This window comes from Paroedura picta, chromosome 3 (assembly GCF_049243985.1).
Source record: "Paroedura picta isolate Pp20150507F chromosome 3, Ppicta_v3.0, whole genome shotgun sequence".
Lineage (NCBI taxonomy): Eukaryota > Metazoa > Chordata > Lepidosauria > Squamata > Gekkonidae > Paroedura > Paroedura picta.
In genome coordinates this window covers 177,006,129-177,023,815 of record NC_135371.1, presented here as the reverse complement: position 1 = coordinate 177,023,815, position 17,687 = coordinate 177,006,129, and the positions used below count along the sequence as shown (strand labels likewise).

Below are 17,687 nucleotides of genomic sequence, written 5' to 3'. Positions count from 1 at the left end.
CCCCCCCAGCCCCCCCTGGGAGCTGACCCCCTCCCCTGGTAGAGGAAGAGACCGCTGGACATCTGGACCGGAACAGGGTTTATTGCATCACACTCAGCAAACGCAGGATCCGGGACTGGCTCTGGGGCTGCCCCCGCCCCCTCCGGCCAAAGTGGCACCCGGGGCAGGGAGCACCATCCCAGTGGGAACCAGGTCAGGAAAGACGGCGACTACACTCTGGGGGTGGGATGGAGGCCACGCCCTGCTGCTCGGCCCCCCCCTCCCCCTCCCCCTCCGCTAGGGGTCGGGAGCAGGGGGCTTGGCTGCAGGTCCTGCTGGGCCTTGGCCTGTGGGAAACAGATCCGGGGTGGGGTCATGCTTCCCTGGCCCCACTGGGCCCTGTGGCTTTGGCGAATGGGGGGCTAGAGGCCTTGGGGGGGGGGGGGCTGGGCCCGGCCGGTGTGGCTGTCACAGCTTCCCCTCCTTCTTCCTGTAGCGGGAACGCCGTTTTGTCTTGGATTCAATGAGCTGCTGTGATTGGCGCTTCAAGGCGGCTCGCGTCACCACCTCGCTGTCATCCTCTCCGCTCTCTTCCTCATCTGTGGAAGGGCCACGGAGGCTGTGAGGACTCTGGCCACGGCTGCACGTCCCCAGGCGGGAGCAGTGGGAGGCACTGGGTGGCTCAGGCAGGCCGAGAGCCCCCTCCCCAACTCTCCTTTGGGTCCTCTTTGCCCCACCCAGCACAGCCTGGCCAAGCCAATCCAGGCGCATCCCTAGAGCTGACCCCCCCCCCCCCCGTCTTGTGTGCTCCAAGCGCCAGCGGCTCAGTTCCCTGGTCCTTTCAGCCAGAGGTGCTGCGGGGAATTGAACCAGGGACCTTCCGTGCATCCAGCAAGGTCTCCCCCCTCAGCTCCAGCCCCGCCCCGCCCCACCCGACCAGTCCTCCGGTGCTGCTGGGACCCGCGGAGGGCAAGTGGAGACCAGAGCAGTGGTTTCCACACTGGGGAGGGAAGGAAATCCTGTGGAGACAGGCCTCCAATCCGGTCTCTGCTATTTGGTTCTGCGACTCTGAGTCTCTATCATCACCCCAATTTTAGCAAGCTGCCTATTTTCAGCCGTACCTTAACAGCCACGATGGCTACAAGACTGCTTCACTAATGTGTGCACATGCGCACAAATGCGCACACCCCCTACGTGCACTCTCCTTGGGAGTCATGTGCTGGCTAGCACACCACCAGGGGAAAGGCAGCCTTCAGCTCCACGGGCTCCCCCAAGACTCCTCCCAGAGCCTCCTGCCGTCCCAGGGTTGGGCCAGGGGTTGCCCTGTCTAAAGGGCAGAAGAGCACCCCCCCCCGGCCGCTTACCGTAATACATGTCGGCCTTCTGAGCAATGGGCAGCTTGACCCGGGTGTTGTAGGAGGGCAGCCTCCTCTCCATCTTTGAGTGGAACTGCAGCAACAGACAGGGGAGGCGGGAGGTGAGGCGGGGGAAGCCTCAGGCACCCTTGGCTTGTGGCTGGCCGTTCGGAGTGCTTGAGGGCACCTCTCCCCAGCCTGCTGCTTTCCAAGGGCTCCCTGGGCCACTCCCTGCTCATGCGGCTGGAGGCTTCAGGCCTGGCAGGCGGGGTAGAGGAGCTGAGGGAAGCAGTAGGCAAGGCACGCGGGGACCCCTGCTTAGAAGGGGCTTAGAAGGGGCTGATCCTTCGGGACCCGCCAAATGTGTTGGTGGAGGGCTCAGGGTGTTAGCCCCCTTTCTGTTTCTCCTGTGGGGCCCCTGACCGGGGCCCGGGGGCGGTGGGGGAAGGATGATCAGGCCCCCACGTCAGGCTGCCTCTGGGTACCTGTTACCCTATAAATACATCACCCTGCTGCCCCAGCAGTGTGTGTCTTTTCTTGCCTCCTAAATGGGCTGGCCATTTCCTCTTTGACTTGCTGCTTCTGCAGACCTTTTCAAGAATGGGAATAGTTACTCATCCCTACAATGCTCCCCCCCCCCCGCTGCCCCCCATCTTTGTAGTTAGCCTTTCTATGTGTTTGCTGTCTGCACCATTGCTTTATCCTGTTTTCCTTCTGTTCCAGGAAAAGCCTTCCCATAAATAACTCATTTCCAGGGTTCTCAGAGGGACCATTCCCCACATCCGGGGGGGTGGCCCCAGTTCTGGCCTCTCGCCCGTCTCCAAGCTCCTTCGCCCGAACTACGCAAGTGGGGAGCAGCACCCATGACGTCCCCTGGGCCTTCTCCTCCAGCCCCAGGGGCAGCTCGGCTGTGGCGGCTGCTGGGACAGCATGAAAGCTCACACAGAACTGCCTCTGGCCAGCTGGACAAGGGTCCCTCCTGTGGAGGAGGAGGAGGAGGGGGGGTGGCAAAGCTGTCTTGTGAGCCGCGGCCGGATGGACACCCACCTCCACCTCTTCGATTCTGCGGAGAAGCTCAGCTTGGTCCCGATCCCCCAGGGACTGCATCACGTGCAGCAATTTCTCCTCCGTTTGGCCCAGGAGGTCCAGCACGTAGTCGCTGGCTTTCTCGTCCAACTGGGCGGAAGCAAAGCGCCCGCTTTCCTGGGGAGGCAAGGGAGGAGAGGCGTGCTGGCCCTACGGCCGGGGAACGGAGGGGTGCGGCGGGAGAGCCAGCCGTCCTGGCTAGACTGAGATCGGCTTCCGGAAGCCACGGCCACCGAGCCCCGGAAGGCTACACAGACCACCCCCCACCCCCACCCCGGGCTTCCTACAGGCGGGGAAGCAAGAAGCCCAGCCGTCGATTCCTCCCCCCCTCCGTCCATGCCACGGCTGAACCAAGACCCCAGTCGGTTGGGGCACGTGGCTGAGCGGGTTGGACCCCCTGGGGCCACGGGGCGTGGGGAGGGCCACGGCACTGACCAGCTTGATGTGCTGCACTTTGGATGCCAAGTGCTCCACTCCGGACTTGGCGCTGAGCAGCAGCCGGTTCGCCTTGTCCAGCTGGGCCTTGACGGTGTTGCGCTGGGCCTCTTCCTGCTCCAGGTGCCCACGGAGCTGCTTCAGCAGGTTCTGGGCTCTGGGGGGGGGGAGAGGGGGGCCGAGTGGGGAGGGTGGAGCACCACAGAAGGGCCCGGCTTCTGGCTCGTGCTGCCGAACCTCCCCCCTCCCCCCCTCTGGTGTTTCCGGGGGGGGGTCTCGGCTAGTGGCCCCATGCCAGGCGCCAATGCAGTGGAGTGCCCCATTTACCCGACTAGCTGGGCCTCTCCAGAGTACTTGAGGCTCTGCAGCTTGGCCTGCAGCTCCTCCTTCTCCTCCCTGAGGCGCATCAGGGCCTCCTCGTTCTCACACTTCATCTCCTCCAGGTGCCGAAAGGTCTCCTCCTGGGCCAGGAAGCGGGCCACCACCTTCTGCCAGGGGGAGGGGAGAGACAAGCCGTCAGGACGGCCGGCCTGTTCCTCACCACCCTCCTCTGCCCGGCACTGCAGCGATGGATCCTCCGTGCCATGCCCTGCAGGGCAAGGGAGACGGGCCCCTGGGGGTGGGGGCGCTGTGGGGCTGTTCCTCGACCAAGAGCCACCAGCACTGTGCAGCCAGAAAGGGACAAGGCCCAAAGGGAAGCACTCCAACCAAGAAGCGGTCAGTCCCTGCCTGCCTGCAGACCTTCGTCGTCTGGGGCCTGACAAAGTGGCCACTTGACTGGGGGCAGGGGGCAGGGGGCAGGGCACTCACGGGGGATGCTGGAAGGCACCTCCTTAAGCCTGTCTCTAACCAGCTAGTAGTGGGGAACTACACAGAGCAGGCGGGCGGGCGTTTGCGTATGGGGTAAAGGGTCTGGTATTCAAGGCTGTCCTCACCCTCCCCACCCAGCCTGAATTTTGCCCCCTAAATCCAGCCTGGCTCACTACCCACAGCTGCCCGCCAATCACTCAGCACTGCCGTGAAACCCCCAGAGTTCCCCGCCTGGTTGCTTTCCGGATCAGGTCTTGGCACCGCAGGCATCTCTTGCACCCAGGACCTCTGCCAGCGGGGACGGCAGGCTCCTGCCAAGGAGCAACAAGTGCCCCCGACGAGAGACTCTGAGCGCCACAGAGTGGCCAGGGCCAGCCACCGTGGGGGTGGGGGTGGGGGTGGGGGTGGGGGTGGGGGAGGCACAGGCTGCAGCACAGAGCCAAGGAGGCACTCAGTAAACACTGCAAGGCTCAAGGTCGCCCAAGAGGAACCAGCTCCTTGCCTCGGGCAAGGCGGAGGCTCACCAATGGAATGTGCCTGGGACAGCAGGGGCAGGCCATGTGACCCCCCCACCCCCTCCCCCAACCCTGCGCAACCGGCCTCTCCTTGCCGGAGGAGACAGGCACTGATCAAGAGGCAGCTTTTGGGGCGGGCTCTCAGCCCACCTGCTCCCTGCTCTGGGGCTACACTCTGAGGCGCCTCGTGCCTCACCCCTGGTCCCATAATGGCCTCTCGAAGGACCTGCCCCTCAGGCTGTGCCCAGGCAGATGTGCTCAGGAGCTCTCGCTCAGCTGTGTCAAAAGGGACATAAATAAACCCCCTCAGAGGGTTTGCAAGGGCTCCCTGTGCCGAGGGCTCCTGAACGGCAGTGTAGCTCCTTCAAGATTCGGGAGGTCTCTTTCTCTGTGAGCTTTCCTGAGTCCCGCTCCTTCCTCGGGGAGATGCCCTGGACCCCGGGTTTATTCCACCCCAAAGACAGCGTTTGTGGGAGAGTCCCATCTACCCCCCCACCCCCACCTTCCCAACTTCCCCCCTTTTCTCCTCGGGGCTGCTTCGGGGCTAGGTGAGGCGTCCACAGACAGACACAGCGTGTCTGCAGAGCGCGTGCCCATGCTGGAGGGGGAGGCAGCCGGAGGCCCAGGCACGCCCATCCCTCTAGGCCTGTTCCATGCTTCGCCTGACACGATGCGCCTGCAGCCAAGGAGGTGCACGGGGGGAGGGGGCCTGTGCCAAGGTCTCACTTGAGAGTCCGTGACGCCGGTGGCTGACCGGATCTTGTCGAAGGCCTCCGTAGCGATGAACATGGCCTGCTTGCTCTTCATGACGGTCCCTTTGGCGTACTGGGGCTCTCTGAGGAGGTCTTCGGTCCGGAACGGGGCGTGCTCCTTCTGAGAATGCTGGAAGGAAGGAAGGAAGAAAGGGGACCTGGCCTGATTGCTAGCGGGGCAGGAGAGCTGGAAGTTGGCCGTAGCCAGCATTTCTCAGCTCCTCCCCTTTCCAGCTGGGTCTCAGCCCTGGGGGGCTCCCTCCACGGCCTGCCCAAGAGCCACCCAGCCGGCACCGGGCTCCCTTCCCGCAGCACAGGGGTGGCATGTGGGGCCTGGGCCCCTCAAGGGCGGCCTTGCCTGTCTTTATCGCTAGTTGTACCCTCAGCATTGAGGAAACGTCCAATGGTTCTGAGCTTCAATTTGGCACATCGCCCCCCCCCCCAATACCCCACAGTGGATTTTCCTGTTTAATGCACAGGGCCCAAAGATTACCCCACCCACTGGCACCAAAACCTCCCCAGGGTCAGTCCTGAACGTTCTGCCCAGCACAGGCAGGAGTGGACAAGGGGTGGGGGGCTAAGTGGCAGTTTGGTGTAGTGGTTAGGAGTGTGGACTTCTAATCTGGCAAGCCGGGTTCGATTCTGCACTCCCCCACATGCAACCAGCTGGGTGACCTTGGGCTCACCACAGCACTGATAAAACTGTTCTGACCGGGCAGTGATATCAGGGCTCTCTCAGCCTCACCCACTTCACAGGGTGCCTGTTGTGGGGAGAGGAATGGGAAGGCGACTGTAAGTCGCTTTGAGCCTCCTTCGGGTAGGGAAAAGTGGCATATAAGAACCAACTATTCTTCTTCTGCTGCTGCTTGGCTTACAGAAGGCCCCCGGTTCAATCCCCAGCAACATCTCCAGCGGCAAGGACCCAGTCCAAGGGGATGGGGAAGCCCTTCCTCTGCCGGAGGGCAGTAAGCTCTCAGTGGGCTCTGATTCAGCATACAGCAGCATCCTGTGTTCACAGGTTGCCGTGCAAGACACCAAAAAGCCCTTTCCAGGTCAACGTGACGGGAAACCCTTTCAGACCTCCCCCAGGTGAAGCTCAAGGCAGCTCCAACATGAGGAAAGAATCCCAGCTGCCAGGGTCTCTCTCAAGGAGGCAGGATGCTGAAGGAAGGCTAGAGTCGGGAGCGGGGAGAAGGCAGCGGGAACTGAGGAACTGGGCCTGGCCCCGGGGCGGGGACCTGGCAAAGCCCCTCCCTTTTCCAGCAAGCCCTCTATGCTTTCCAAAAGCTCCCTCGGCCCCTCTGCCTGGTCAAGGGCTTGCCCCTTCCCACCTGCTGGTCCCCCCCAGGAGGAAGCGATGGAGGGTTGGGGACAGAGCAGGGAGCCCGTCTTGGTCCATCCCCAGAACTGGCTGCCAGGGGAACAAGAGGCCCTGCCTCCCTTTACCCGTCTTTCTGCTCGCTCATTCTGGGCTCTCTTCTCCTCCGTCAGTTTCTTGAGGTCCTTCAGCTTCTTATCCCGGAGCTTTCGTTCTCGGTAAATGGTCTCCTCCTGGGTCAGCAGCTGGTCCTGTATTGCGGGAGGGGGGGGGGGAAGGTGACCTGTTGCCCTGGAGCAGAGGCCTCTGGGCTGGGGAGCAGACCCCTGTGTAGCTGGCTGCATAAGCTGCCGGAGCCTTCAGTCCAGCCCCCCCCTCCCCAAAACCCTCCCGGACATTCTGCAGACTATGAGCCATGTGGGTCAGGAGCGCCGCCCTGCTGGCCTGAAGCAGCAGGACAGAGTGGGAGTCCAGCCAGGCACCGGAAGACCAGCAGAGGTGTGAAAGAAAGCAATCATTCCGAGAGAGGTTCACAGGGCGGTCAAAGTGGTCTGCAACAGAATAGCCAGGTTCAGAGCCGCTGAGAAACCAGCCAGATTTGGAGACCCCCGAGGAAGGACACTTTGACTCTCACCAGTTCACACCCCGACTCTCTTGTGGCTCTCCAGGGTGCCACAGAATGCCAGAGGGGCTGCAGCATAGCAAAAGGGTCCAGAAGGTGGGGGGGCGTGGGAGTCTGTCTGGAGCAGCAGGAAAGAGCCAGAGTCCAGGTGCACCTTCAGGACTAACCAAGTGTGTGGCAGACGGGAGGAGCGTACCTGAGTCTCTGAAGAAGGGAGCAGGTTTCTCCCCTGTCACAACTCTGGTCAGTCTCGAAGGGACAGCAGCAGCCTATACTAGGGTTGTGTGCTCCAGGGTGAGCACCGCAGCCCGAGATGGCCGGGAGGGGCGGCACCACTGGCGATGCACCAGCTGGTGCCCACACAGTTGCAAAGCTGGCACCACCCCTCCCCTCTGCACTGTGGAGCTGGCCACGTCCAGTGGCGGAGCTCACCGAAGCGGCCAGAGCGCGCAACCCTAGTCTATCCTACTGTGTGTATGGACCATACTCTCTCTTGCTGAGAGCATGATCCTGCTCTGTGCTTTTCCCACTGTTTCACGTGTCACATGAACAGGTGTGCTTGGCTTCGGCCCCCGTCCAGTTTCCTGCAGCCCTGGCCCTGCGTTGTGGGTGTCCCATTCTATGGACCGAATTGAGATGCACGGTGCGCTCCACCCCATCCCGGGTCTCTGAGCAAGGCAGAGTATAAATAAGGCAAACAAATGAATTTCCACCCGGCCTAAACGTTAGCCTCTTTAGAGGGGCTGTGCAAGCGAAGAATCCAGGTCCCCACTCTGACCGTCGAGGCCTCCAGCTCCTGTTGGGCTTTGCAAAGGATTCTCGCAAAGCGCATTTGGGAAGTTTACTGAAACCCTGGATAGGAAATTAGGATTCCCACATGCGAAATGAAGTCATGTTTTTGTGCCAATTGATGCAAAATTATTGCAGATCACACAGCACAGGCCCTCCCCTCCCCCACGCGCCTCCCATGCCCTGAGACTGAGCCCCTGCAGCCCCTCCCACACAAGGCCGACTCCCTACCCTGGCTGCATCCCGGGCATTCAGGGCGTCAGTGTTCACGTTCTCCAGATCCCGGAGCTCATGGGACAGGCGGGAGATCTCTGCTTCCAGGGCATCCAGCCGGTTCTGGAAATGCAGGCTCTCCTCCTAGGAAAGGGACAAAGACTGCCTCGTGAACTGGGCGGCCCTCAGCCTGGATACCCTGCCCCCCCCCCCCCACACACACACGCACCAGGCTCTTGCAGGGGGACCAAGAGAAACCCTGGGAGGGGCACAGCTCTCTGAGTGGCCTCCCTTTCCCCCTGCACTGGGCCTGTGGCTCTTAGGAATAATGCCTGCCCAGCAACAGATCCTAGTGCTCTCTTTTGGTAGGTTGCCAAGTGGATCTGAAGCAGCAGGACAAAGGTTGAGTCCAGGCCCACCAAGCTTGATTTTGGGAGAGAAGCTTGCGTGTGCATGCTGGGAATTAAACTTGGCTGATCTTAAAGGGGGCACTGGACCCACATTTTTTACTCTTTGAGTTATTGCAAAATGGGTGCAGAAACACCCACTTCTCGGGAAGAGGGAAGACCAAGCTGGGGAGGCTCCCTCTGGAGAGAGGAGGCTCACCTGCATGTGGGCTTTCAGCTTCTGGTACATGCTGGTGATGCGTTCTGCCTCATCTGTCTTGAAGCGGGCCTTTTCCAGGCGGTTCTCCAGCGTCCGCAGAGTCTGGGGGGAGAAGAGAAGAAACGGCCTTGTGGAGAGGCTCAGGAGCCACGGCAGCCCCCTCCGCATCACAGACCCTCCAGCTCAGAGGGGGTGGGCTGCTGCCAAGAGGGCTCTCGGTTTGCCGGGTTGTGTGGGTTGGTCTCCTTTCCCCCTCCTCTCCTTTGGATCAGCCACACGTGGATTGACGGCCCGTCTTGGACGCTCCAATTCAGCCGGAGTTTCCCTGTCAATTTTCGGAGCCAGAAACAAGAGCGTAGCAGCTATCCCTGTGGCTCTGGCGTGGAAGGGGACGCTCGATGTTGGCTGAAGGTGGGGCGGGTGGGCTGCTATGGGGTCCCCGAGGCCTCGCATTGCATCCGGAGTCCTTCCTTCCTGCCCCATGTTTTGATGGCTGATCTTCCGAGCTCCTTTAATGCCGATTTGAATTGTTTCTATGTGGTTTTATCCGGCTTGTCTCAACTGTTAGCAGCCTTTGGTGGCCTTGATGGGCCAGGAAGGTGAGGTCTCCATTTTGGCAATAACACACAAAGCCCTACACAGTCTGGCACCAGCTTCTCTCTCGGACCGCCTTTTCCCTTCCATCCCCCAAACAGCATTAAGGTCAAACAACCTCGTTCAGGACCCCCAGGCCAAAGGAACTGAAACTGGCCTTGGCCAGCCCTGGCCCCAGCCTGGTGGAACACTCTGCCGGGAGAGATCCAGGCATGGTGGGAACTCAAGCAGCTCTGCAGGGCAAGCAAGGCAGACCAAGGCTGTTCTTTGCAGCATGGCTACCAGTGCCCTCCCTCTCCCCAGAACACCTGTCCACAGTGACCGATGCAACCTGAAATAGCCATCAAGAAGTGCTGGTTTCACTGCTGGAGAAGATTTGCTCTGCCTACTCTAGACACACACACACACCCCCCGTTGGCTATGTGTTAGTTGGGGGAATTAGATGATACTCGTGGTTTAATTTATTGTTTTTAATGAAGTTGTCACCTGCTCTGGAAAGGCGGGCTAGAAAAAGAGATAATTATTTGTATTTGTTTGTTTACAAGTCCTATGCAGAGTTGCACCCTTCGAAAAAGTGTTGACTTCCGTGGGTTCAATGAGGATGTGGCTCTGCTAACCAATGAGAATGAAGCAGGGCCCAGCCAGAAGACTCCTCTCTTTTTTGATAGGCCACGACTGTGGGACTGATGTGGACAGAGGACATCTTAATCACAGGGTGCTTTGGTCTGGATGACAGCACAGTTAGGGAGATGTTTAGTTGAAGAGATGAAGAAGAAGTGTTGGTTTTTATAGCCCACTTTTCACTGCCCAAAGGAGTCTCTAAGTGGCTGACAATCGCCTTCCCTTCCTCTCTCACAAAACTCCCTGTGAGGGTGGGGAGGCTGAGAGAGGCATGATGTTACTTTTCTGTGAGAGCAGCACCACCAGGGCTGTGATCAGGTCAAGGTCACCCATCTGGCTGCATGTGGAGGAGTGGGGAAATCAAACCCAGCTCGCAGGATTAGAAGCTGCCCCTCTTGACCACTACACCAAGGTGGTTCAAAAGCTACACCCAGCATGGGTGGCTCAGCTGGGGAGAAAGTCAGGGCTGTGAGCCAGGCCCCGTGCTGCTCAGAGGGAAGACTGATCACATCGGAAGATAACTCGTTTTCTGGCATTGCCCATATGGAAATTCGTATTCTGCCAGGGTGCTGAAGCTCCATGCAGTCAGATAGCCTAAGAACCACTGTGCTCTCTGCCCCCTCCCCCAGCTCATTTCTGGACTCAGAGGTAAAATGGCAATTTCTCAGGGGCCACCACTAGAGCGGAACTGGAAAGGTGCCAAAATCCTGACTGCTCTTTCCTTGACCTTGTTTGTATGTGAGGAAAGACTATAAGGGGGAGCAACAGACCCCGGACATGTGGATAGGCTGTTCCCAGCAGCTTCTCTGCTCCCAGGAGTGAGTCTGTTCATTTACTGCTAACTGCACATAACAGATCCACTGAGAAGAGGAAGGACATGGGAAATGAAGCACGAAACAGAGACTAGCTGACTCAGCCGTCACAACCTGCAGGCATCCCGCCGCCTGAGATGGATTGGATTTCTCTCTCTACTGGGCAACCGGACTCAGCAAAAATGGGAGGCAAACTGCAGGGATGGAGGAATTCTGGTTCTGGACCAACAGGAAAGGTGGGCACCAGGTTAAAACTCCCATCAAAGGCGCCTTGGCCTATCAAACTGCACTTCACAATTAAAATGGTACTGAGGAAGAAAGAAGTGGCCGGCTGGGGAAAGATCCTGTTGCCAACATCCAGGGCAACTGAGCCCTCCCTCTGGGAGACCTCTAGAAATAAGCTGCCAAGGAAGGACAGCGCTGTTGATTGCCCCTTTTGACACAGTGCTTTTGACGTGCCCCGTTTATCACTATATTACACCCACACACCAACACCGCTGCCCTTCTGGCAAGAACAGCTCTTCAGGAGATGGGAGGGGGGGTCAGCCCCAGCCCCTCCTCTCACCATGGCGGCCTCCATGTTGCCTTCCTCCAGGTCCTGCAGGTCCTGGACTTCCTGGGCTTTTGTGCTGTACTGCAGCTGCAGCTCTTCCAGGCGACGCTTCCGCACCTCCACCTCATGCTTCAAGTTGTTTAACTGGTTGATTTTCTCACACAGCCGGTGGTTGATGATCTGAATGGCACCCTGTGGGGAGGAGGGCAAAGAGCGGAGTCATTAGGGCAGCCCGCTCACCAGAGTCTGTGAGAGGCCAACTCTGCCTCCCCCCGGCACCGTTTCAGGTGTCCCACTTGTGGTCCTGGGCAATCGGGGTTCCAGCAGCTTTTGAAAACCAGCCCCCAAATCTGCCAGGCTGTTTTGCCAGCACGGACAACCATTTCCCTGACTGTGATGACCATCAGGTCATTTCCTACAGATGATATGGTGGCCCAAACTTCAGCCTTTACTTGACCCTCCCTGTCAGAAAGATCCTCCCCGATAACCCCCCTAGATCTGGAAGAGCTGTCAAAAAACTGAGACTGTTTACACCACCAGCTGGCACTCAGATACAATACCCAAACCAGCATAGAAATTATTAAATAAATAATTCAATGCAAAGCTTGAGAGGGAAGCCCTACTCACCAAAGGCCAAAGGGCTCCAAGTATCCGTCTGTGACCACCAGCCAAACCCTGAGAATCTCTGTGGCTCGGAAAGCTACTAGTCCACACAGACAAAGCAGGCAATAAGGCTGTGACACATCCATGTTCATGCCCAGGCCCCAATAAGCCAGGGGAAGCAGAGGTCCCAGGAGGAAGCTCACCAGCCCCCCAGGCCTAAGAACTGCTCCAGTTACCACTCGGAGTTCCTCATGGTCCTGATCATTCACTGATCCTCTGGGCAGCGGGATGTTTGGTTCCCAGTAATCTGCTAAGTCTGTGCTTCCTACAGCTTTCCTCAGTGGGGCAAAATAAGACCCAGGTTTACAGTTAGCATTCTGGTCATGTGGACTGGTCTCTCTTTTCAAGAACCCTCAGGCCCCTGGGGGACACAGAGCTGTGTAAGAAGACAGGGTGCCGGACAAGATGAACCCTCACTGGACTGCTCCAGCAGGGCTCTCCTGATGTTCTTGGCCTTCTGGGCAACTGGTGGGCCCTCGTGTGAGACAGGGTACTGGACGAGATAGACTGGGCTGATCCGGTGGGGCTTTTGGTGCGTTCTTCTTATGACCCCTTCTTATGGCCCAGACAGCCAAGCACTGAAGATGCAGGCCTTTTGGCCTTGAGGACTGCGGGGCTGAAATGACCCAGGCTAAGCCCCTTGCTGCGTCTCTCCTCCTCCTTGCTTCCCTGGGCCTGTGTGGACCTTCCTTCCTCTGCATCGCCAGCCATCACCTACCTCTCCGCTTTTGTTCTTCACGGAGCCTTGTTCCGACGCGTGGCCCTGGAAGGCGGCCTTGATGACCTTCTCCTCTCCCTGCAAAAGAGAGACGCTGCCGACAGTGCCCCCCCCCCCGCAAGCCGCCCTTCCCTCCAGGGTGCGGGGCAAGGGCTCTGGGGGTGAGGGGGGAGGCCGGGGGCTCTGGGGGGGTGGGGGGGGGCTCACCGCGAGCAGGTCGGCCAGGCGCTGGTGCAGCTTCTTGTTGTCCCGCCGCAGCCGCGCGATGGACTCCTGGTTCTTGCGCAGGGTCCGCTGCGAGTTCTCGTAGAAGGCCTTGCGGTCGCCCTCTGCGGGAGGGGAGGGGAGGGGAGGGGGGGCGCTGAGTGGGGGAGGGGCTCAGCCACCCCCGCCCGCCCGCCCCAGCCCCACTCCCCGCCCCACTCCCCCGGCGGGAGGTTCCGGGAGGGCTCCCGGGCGCGGCGGGAGGCCCCTACCCAGGAGCTGGATCTTGTTCTGCAGCTCCGTGATCTGCTCGTGCACGAGGGGCTTCAGGCCCGCCGGGGGCTGCGTGGCCGGCATGGCGGGCTCAGCAGGCCGAACTCCCCGCGCCCGACGCCGTCGCCACGGCGACCCGGACCCAGGCAGAGCCGGCGCCCATTGGCTGGCGGCCGGGCAGCGCGGGGCCCGATGGGAAGGAGGGAGGGAGGCAGCTTCCGCCACGCTCTAGGCCACCGCCGCCGCGCATGCGTGCTATTCCCCCCACGCTCTCCCGGCGCGCGGATGTGTCGTCACCACTTCCGGGTCCGGCCCTGAGGAGCGTCGCCCACGCGGACTTCAGCGCTCGGTGGGTCAAGGGGGGAGGGGCCCCTCACGACAGCCCTGCGAGGCAGGCCGGGGGGGAGGGCCCTGGGGGCGCGTGGACTCCAGGAATTTCCCGGCCGGAGGTTGGCAGCCGTGCTCCTGCCCCGGCTGCGGAGGGGGGCGTCGAGCCCTGGAGGTGCGGCGGGGGGGAATGGTCGGGGGCTGGGGAGCCTCCTCGCGGGGGTCCGAGGGACGGGCCCCCCCGGGGCTGGGCCACCTGCCTGTGCCTGCCTGCCGCCCTCCTCGCCCTTGGAGGCACAGCCGAGAGGGCAACATGGGTGGGTGGGTGGGGGGGGGAGGGGGGCGGTCCTCCTGGATTCCCCTTAGCCCCCTTTTCTCCTTGGGGCACGAGGGGGCTGATGCCGGGCGAGCCACTCCCTGTAGAGTTGGAAGGGGCCTCCTGGGCCATCTAGTCCAACCCCCCGCACCAGGCATGACTCTCACAACCCTGTGGGCAGATTAGCCTTTCTGAAGAAGGGCTGAAGCGGATCAAAGGGGCTGCTCCTCTTGGAGGAGACCTGAGCCTCGACCTCTAGGGCAGGGTCCAGACGTGAGTTTGCTGCTTCAGGGGCAGGCTGGCTCCCTTATCCAAAATCAGCCTTGTCAGTGATCAGCAGCACCTTGTCTGGCTTGGGCTCCTGTTTTCCGCTTGCCGGCCCTCTCCCATCCCCTCCCCTCCTCCAGGCACTGATTCAGGTTTTCCACACCCCGGTCTGGCTTAGCTGGGTGTCCACTGCCTGTTGACAGCGGTTTATTCCAGGTCCCCTGGTGATTTCTCCCAGCAGTTTCATGAAGATGTCAGGTGTCGTGTTCAGATGTCTGCCCCCGCTGCCCACCAACCCTGTGGCAAGTGCAGAAGTTGCTGGAGTCTCTCTTTTTGAGGACGCTTTGAGGAAACTGGTGTTTACCAACTTTGTAGCCTTGGGTTGGGGGTTAATTTAACAACCACCCCTCCTAGGAATAGTCTACAAACCCCAAACTTCTGCCACCATGAACACGTGCATGTTAGTTGATGTGTTGTTTGGATTTGTGGATTTAAATATCTTCAGATGGTCCTTGTTAGTGGTTAGAGATATTGAAGCTGCCTCCAGCATCCTCAGGGCTTTGGGAAAGGACAGGTAGCTTTGGTTAAAGAGGCTGAGCGATTAACTTGATTTGATTAGCAGGGTGAGTGGGAAGAGCAGGCAGAGCCCAAAGTTCTCCAATTTTTTTCAAAAAATCTGCATCCAGAACCCTTCTGAACTTGTGTTTGTGGAACATGTATGCCTGCTCTTTTGTTTTGGGATTTTAAAATCATAGTTTTAAATATTGGAATGGGTGCCTTGCTTGCTATTATCGTAGAGGTATGGGATGTGGTGTGTGTGTCTGCAGCTAAAGAGACAGGATTGAAAGAGAGAAAAAGAGTTGAACTTTTTTGACTGCCTTACAGAAGCATCCTCCATATCAGTATGGTTTGAGTACTCCCAACATCCTGCTCCAGTTCCACAAGTGGAGAGCAGAGGCACTGTCTGATTTATTTTTGTTTATTTCAATTAGATCTTCACACTTCACTTGTCTTCCCAGTAGGGCCCCCAAACCCCTTGCAATATTGTTTTTCCCTTCGTTCTGTCTCCACGGCAAACCTGTGAGGTAGCTTTGACTGACAGAGTGCAGCAAGTTCACCCAGCAAGCAGAACTGAGATTCAGTCCGGGTCTTCCAGACTCTCTAACAGCTTCACTATGCTGGCTCTAAATCATAAATGATTCTTCAGTAAGCCACACGTTAATTAGGAAGGTGGAAGTCTCATGGGCTCTGTTGCTGGTCTAGCCTAGGAAGGATTGTTTCCCAGCCCCAGAAATCAACCCAGTAAACAACAAAACTTGGTCTCGGAGGACTGTGATGTGTAGTTGCTGTGGAGATGCTGCAGGCACTTCCCGCCTGAGAGCCATTCCCAGAGCTATTTGTGTGAGTCTCCTCCCTCCCCGCTTTGACTCTCTGTGTAGCCTCCTCTGCCTTGCGTGGAAGAGGGTGGGGTCAGCCAGCTCAGGTGCTGTGTGTGGTTGGACTGCAGCAGGGATCACTTGGCCCTGACCCCCCATACCTCCCACCCCCCATCATGGTGCGAGGGACCTGTTAGTCCTGCTCAGCAATGCCTCCAAGTCAGATTCCAGAGTCTGTTTGTGAGGGACTCTGATTTTATTGCTCTTTCTGGTTATAGTTCTCCTCCTAAGGCCATCACTGCCTGTCAGCCTTTCTCTGGCTTGGCCAGTCGCTGATCAGGGTGCCTTTCATAGAATCCTAGAGTTGGCAGGGACCTCCAGGGTCAGAGTCCAACCCTCCACAGAACAACTACCTGCCCACGTACAGGGGCCCCAATTAAAAAAACCAACACCTTTCCTAAGCTAAGAGGAGTCACAGCTGATGGGGTAGGAATGACCAGAACAATGTCATTTATTTAATAATACATAGAAGAACAAAATGCACTGGTTTTGTGTGGGACTGAGAATAATATTTCAAATTCCAGATCATTTCAGGCATTCAGGACTGGGCACCATGGCTTTTCAGTGGAGGCCTGAGAACAGCTCGCCTAAGGGAGGGGGGGTTCATCCCTTTCCTCCTCCTCACTGCAACCCCCCCCCCCTTTGTCATTGGCCCTTTGGTTCTCCCTGTGTAAAGTACACTGAGTTCTAGGGGATGGATTGGCTGTTTTGACAAAGGATTAACATTGGCTGTATTGGGTTGTGACACAGTCTACTGATGTAACAACTGATTTTTGCTATATATTCCCTGTCATGTAAGAAGATCATAGTCTGACGAAGGGTGCTTGCCCTCGAAAGCTCACGCCCTGAATAAATCTTTGTTGGTCTTAAAGGCGCCTGACTGAACTCTGATTTTATTGTGCTTCGTCAGACCAACACGGCTACCCATTTGAATCTATCTTTAATGTTGACTGCTCGGTGTTGGTTCTGCTTTTGTATTGGTCTTGCTCAAGACCTTTGGCCAGGGGAGCGGAATAGTCGGGGGAAAGGGAAGGGTGTGTAGAAATGGCGTCTGATTCCCCCCTTTTCCCAGCAGGAGCTGCCGCTGCTTCTCTTCCTCTCGGACCATGTTGCTGCTGCCTGTGCTCTTCTCCTGTCTGCCTGGCCTGGCCTCTCCCGTGGAGGTGAAGAGACCAAGAGGTGTCTCCCTAACCAGTGAGTTTCCCGGGCGGGGGGCCGGAAGGGAGGGGTCAGAAGTTGGGGCTCTTCCTTCAAATCCGCAGAGTCCCACATGGCTCAAGGTGGGTTGCAGAGCTTTCCAGGTGATCAGGATGCAGCACGGAGGAGGAGGAGACTGGGAGAGAGATGCCCGAATGCATCTTTTCCAGGCCTGTGTGCTTGTTTAATGTCCTCATGGGGTCCCACCATTCTTCAGGGCAGCTGCTGCTCATGTTTTTCCCTGGCATGAGAAGTGGAAGGGGGCTTTGAGTTGCGTGGTAGCCTTCGCTTTCGACTGTGAGCATGGCGGGGTGGTGTGCAGGAGTTTGAGTGCAGTTTCCCTTGGGAGATTACCAGGCAGCCTCTGATCAGGGCATGACCTGTTGAACATTACAGAATGCTCTGGAGCAATGAGCCCTGCTCCAAAACTGAAATGCGGGAGCACTGTGTTGTGTCTGTCATGCGCATGGGCAGTGCTGTTTCCCACAGATGTTGGGGGTGTTCAGTGTCTTGTTAACCCTTCTCATGGGGACCATGGAGGTCTCCGGTGCTCCCGAGTTACCTCGAAGGCTGCCTGCCAGAAAGCTTTCTTTCCCTTCCCCCTTGGCCAGTTGGCCTCAGGTGGCTCTCCTCTTCCTTCCTGTGTTGAAGAGCCGACTGGAAAGCTGCAGCTCAGCCAGAGGTAGAGATGGGCACCGAATGCATGTCTGCCGGGTGGAGCAAAATATTCAGGTCCTTGAGCTAAGGGAAGCAAATATGTCCAATATCGGTGCAGGAAAGTGAGAGGAGAGACGTAAATACGCAGAACATCATTCTAATGCACGACTTATAATGTAGTGTAGAACTGTAGTGCTTGGCTTATTTATGGAATTTAAAAGCAGGATTCCCCTGCTCTTAGACCAGCAGAACTGCACATCCCGTGCTCTGCGTTCGAGAGCAAGCTGCCAACTGCAGCACCCTCGTCAGTTTTGGCCCCTATATCTTGGTTTTCGCCATTGGAAATGAAGGGGAAAAGGCTGGTTGAAATGGGCAAATAGATGTTGTAGTGAATGTAAACACTCTCGAAGGTTCCAGCAGGTCGGGCAACCAGCCTTTTTGGAGATCGACTTTACTGTGAATTGTACTTTACGAATTGTCGCCAAATAATTCACATTTAAGCAGTAAACATCCCTGTTTGTGTCTGCAGCATTCACAAGAATTATCATCCGCTTGTGATACAGATTCTT

At 58.2% G+C, this 17,687-nt stretch overlaps 2 protein-coding genes across 3 annotated transcripts in view; one reads left to right on the top strand and one right to left on the bottom strand.

The window, feature by feature from the left end:
• Positions 1–61: 61 nt before the first annotated feature.
• ODAD3 (outer dynein arm docking complex subunit 3) lies at positions 62–13,127 on the bottom strand. The gene is made up of 13 exons (XM_077329941.1): positions 12,918–13,127; positions 12,649–12,770; positions 12,442–12,519; positions 11,073–11,252; positions 8,481–8,582; positions 7,893–8,018; positions 6,379–6,501; positions 4,907–5,062; positions 3,183–3,343; positions 2,856–3,012; positions 2,382–2,537; positions 1,344–1,428; positions 62–578 (listed from the first exon to the last, which is right to left on the bottom strand). The coding sequence occupies exons 1-13, from the start codon at positions 13,000–13,002 to the stop codon at positions 448–450; spliced, it is 1,662 nt and encodes a 553-aa protein (XP_077186056.1). The 5' UTR covers positions 13,003–13,127; the 3' UTR covers positions 62–447.
• The window catches only part of PRKCSH (PRKCSH beta subunit of glucosidase II), an 18,081-nt gene continuing 13,509 nt past the window's right edge, over positions 13,116–17,687 (top strand). Inside the window, exons 1-2 of one of the 2 annotated variants that reach the window (XM_077329940.1) lie at positions 13,116–13,267; positions 16,340–16,458. In XM_077329940.1, the coding sequence (XP_077186055.1) occupies positions 13,167–13,267; positions 16,340–16,458 (220 nt within the window). In that variant the 5' untranslated portion in view covers positions 13,116–13,166. Of the gene's footprint in view, positions 13,268–16,336; positions 16,459–17,687 lie in introns of both variants that reach the window. The other variant, XM_077329939.1, reaches the window with a different exon arrangement.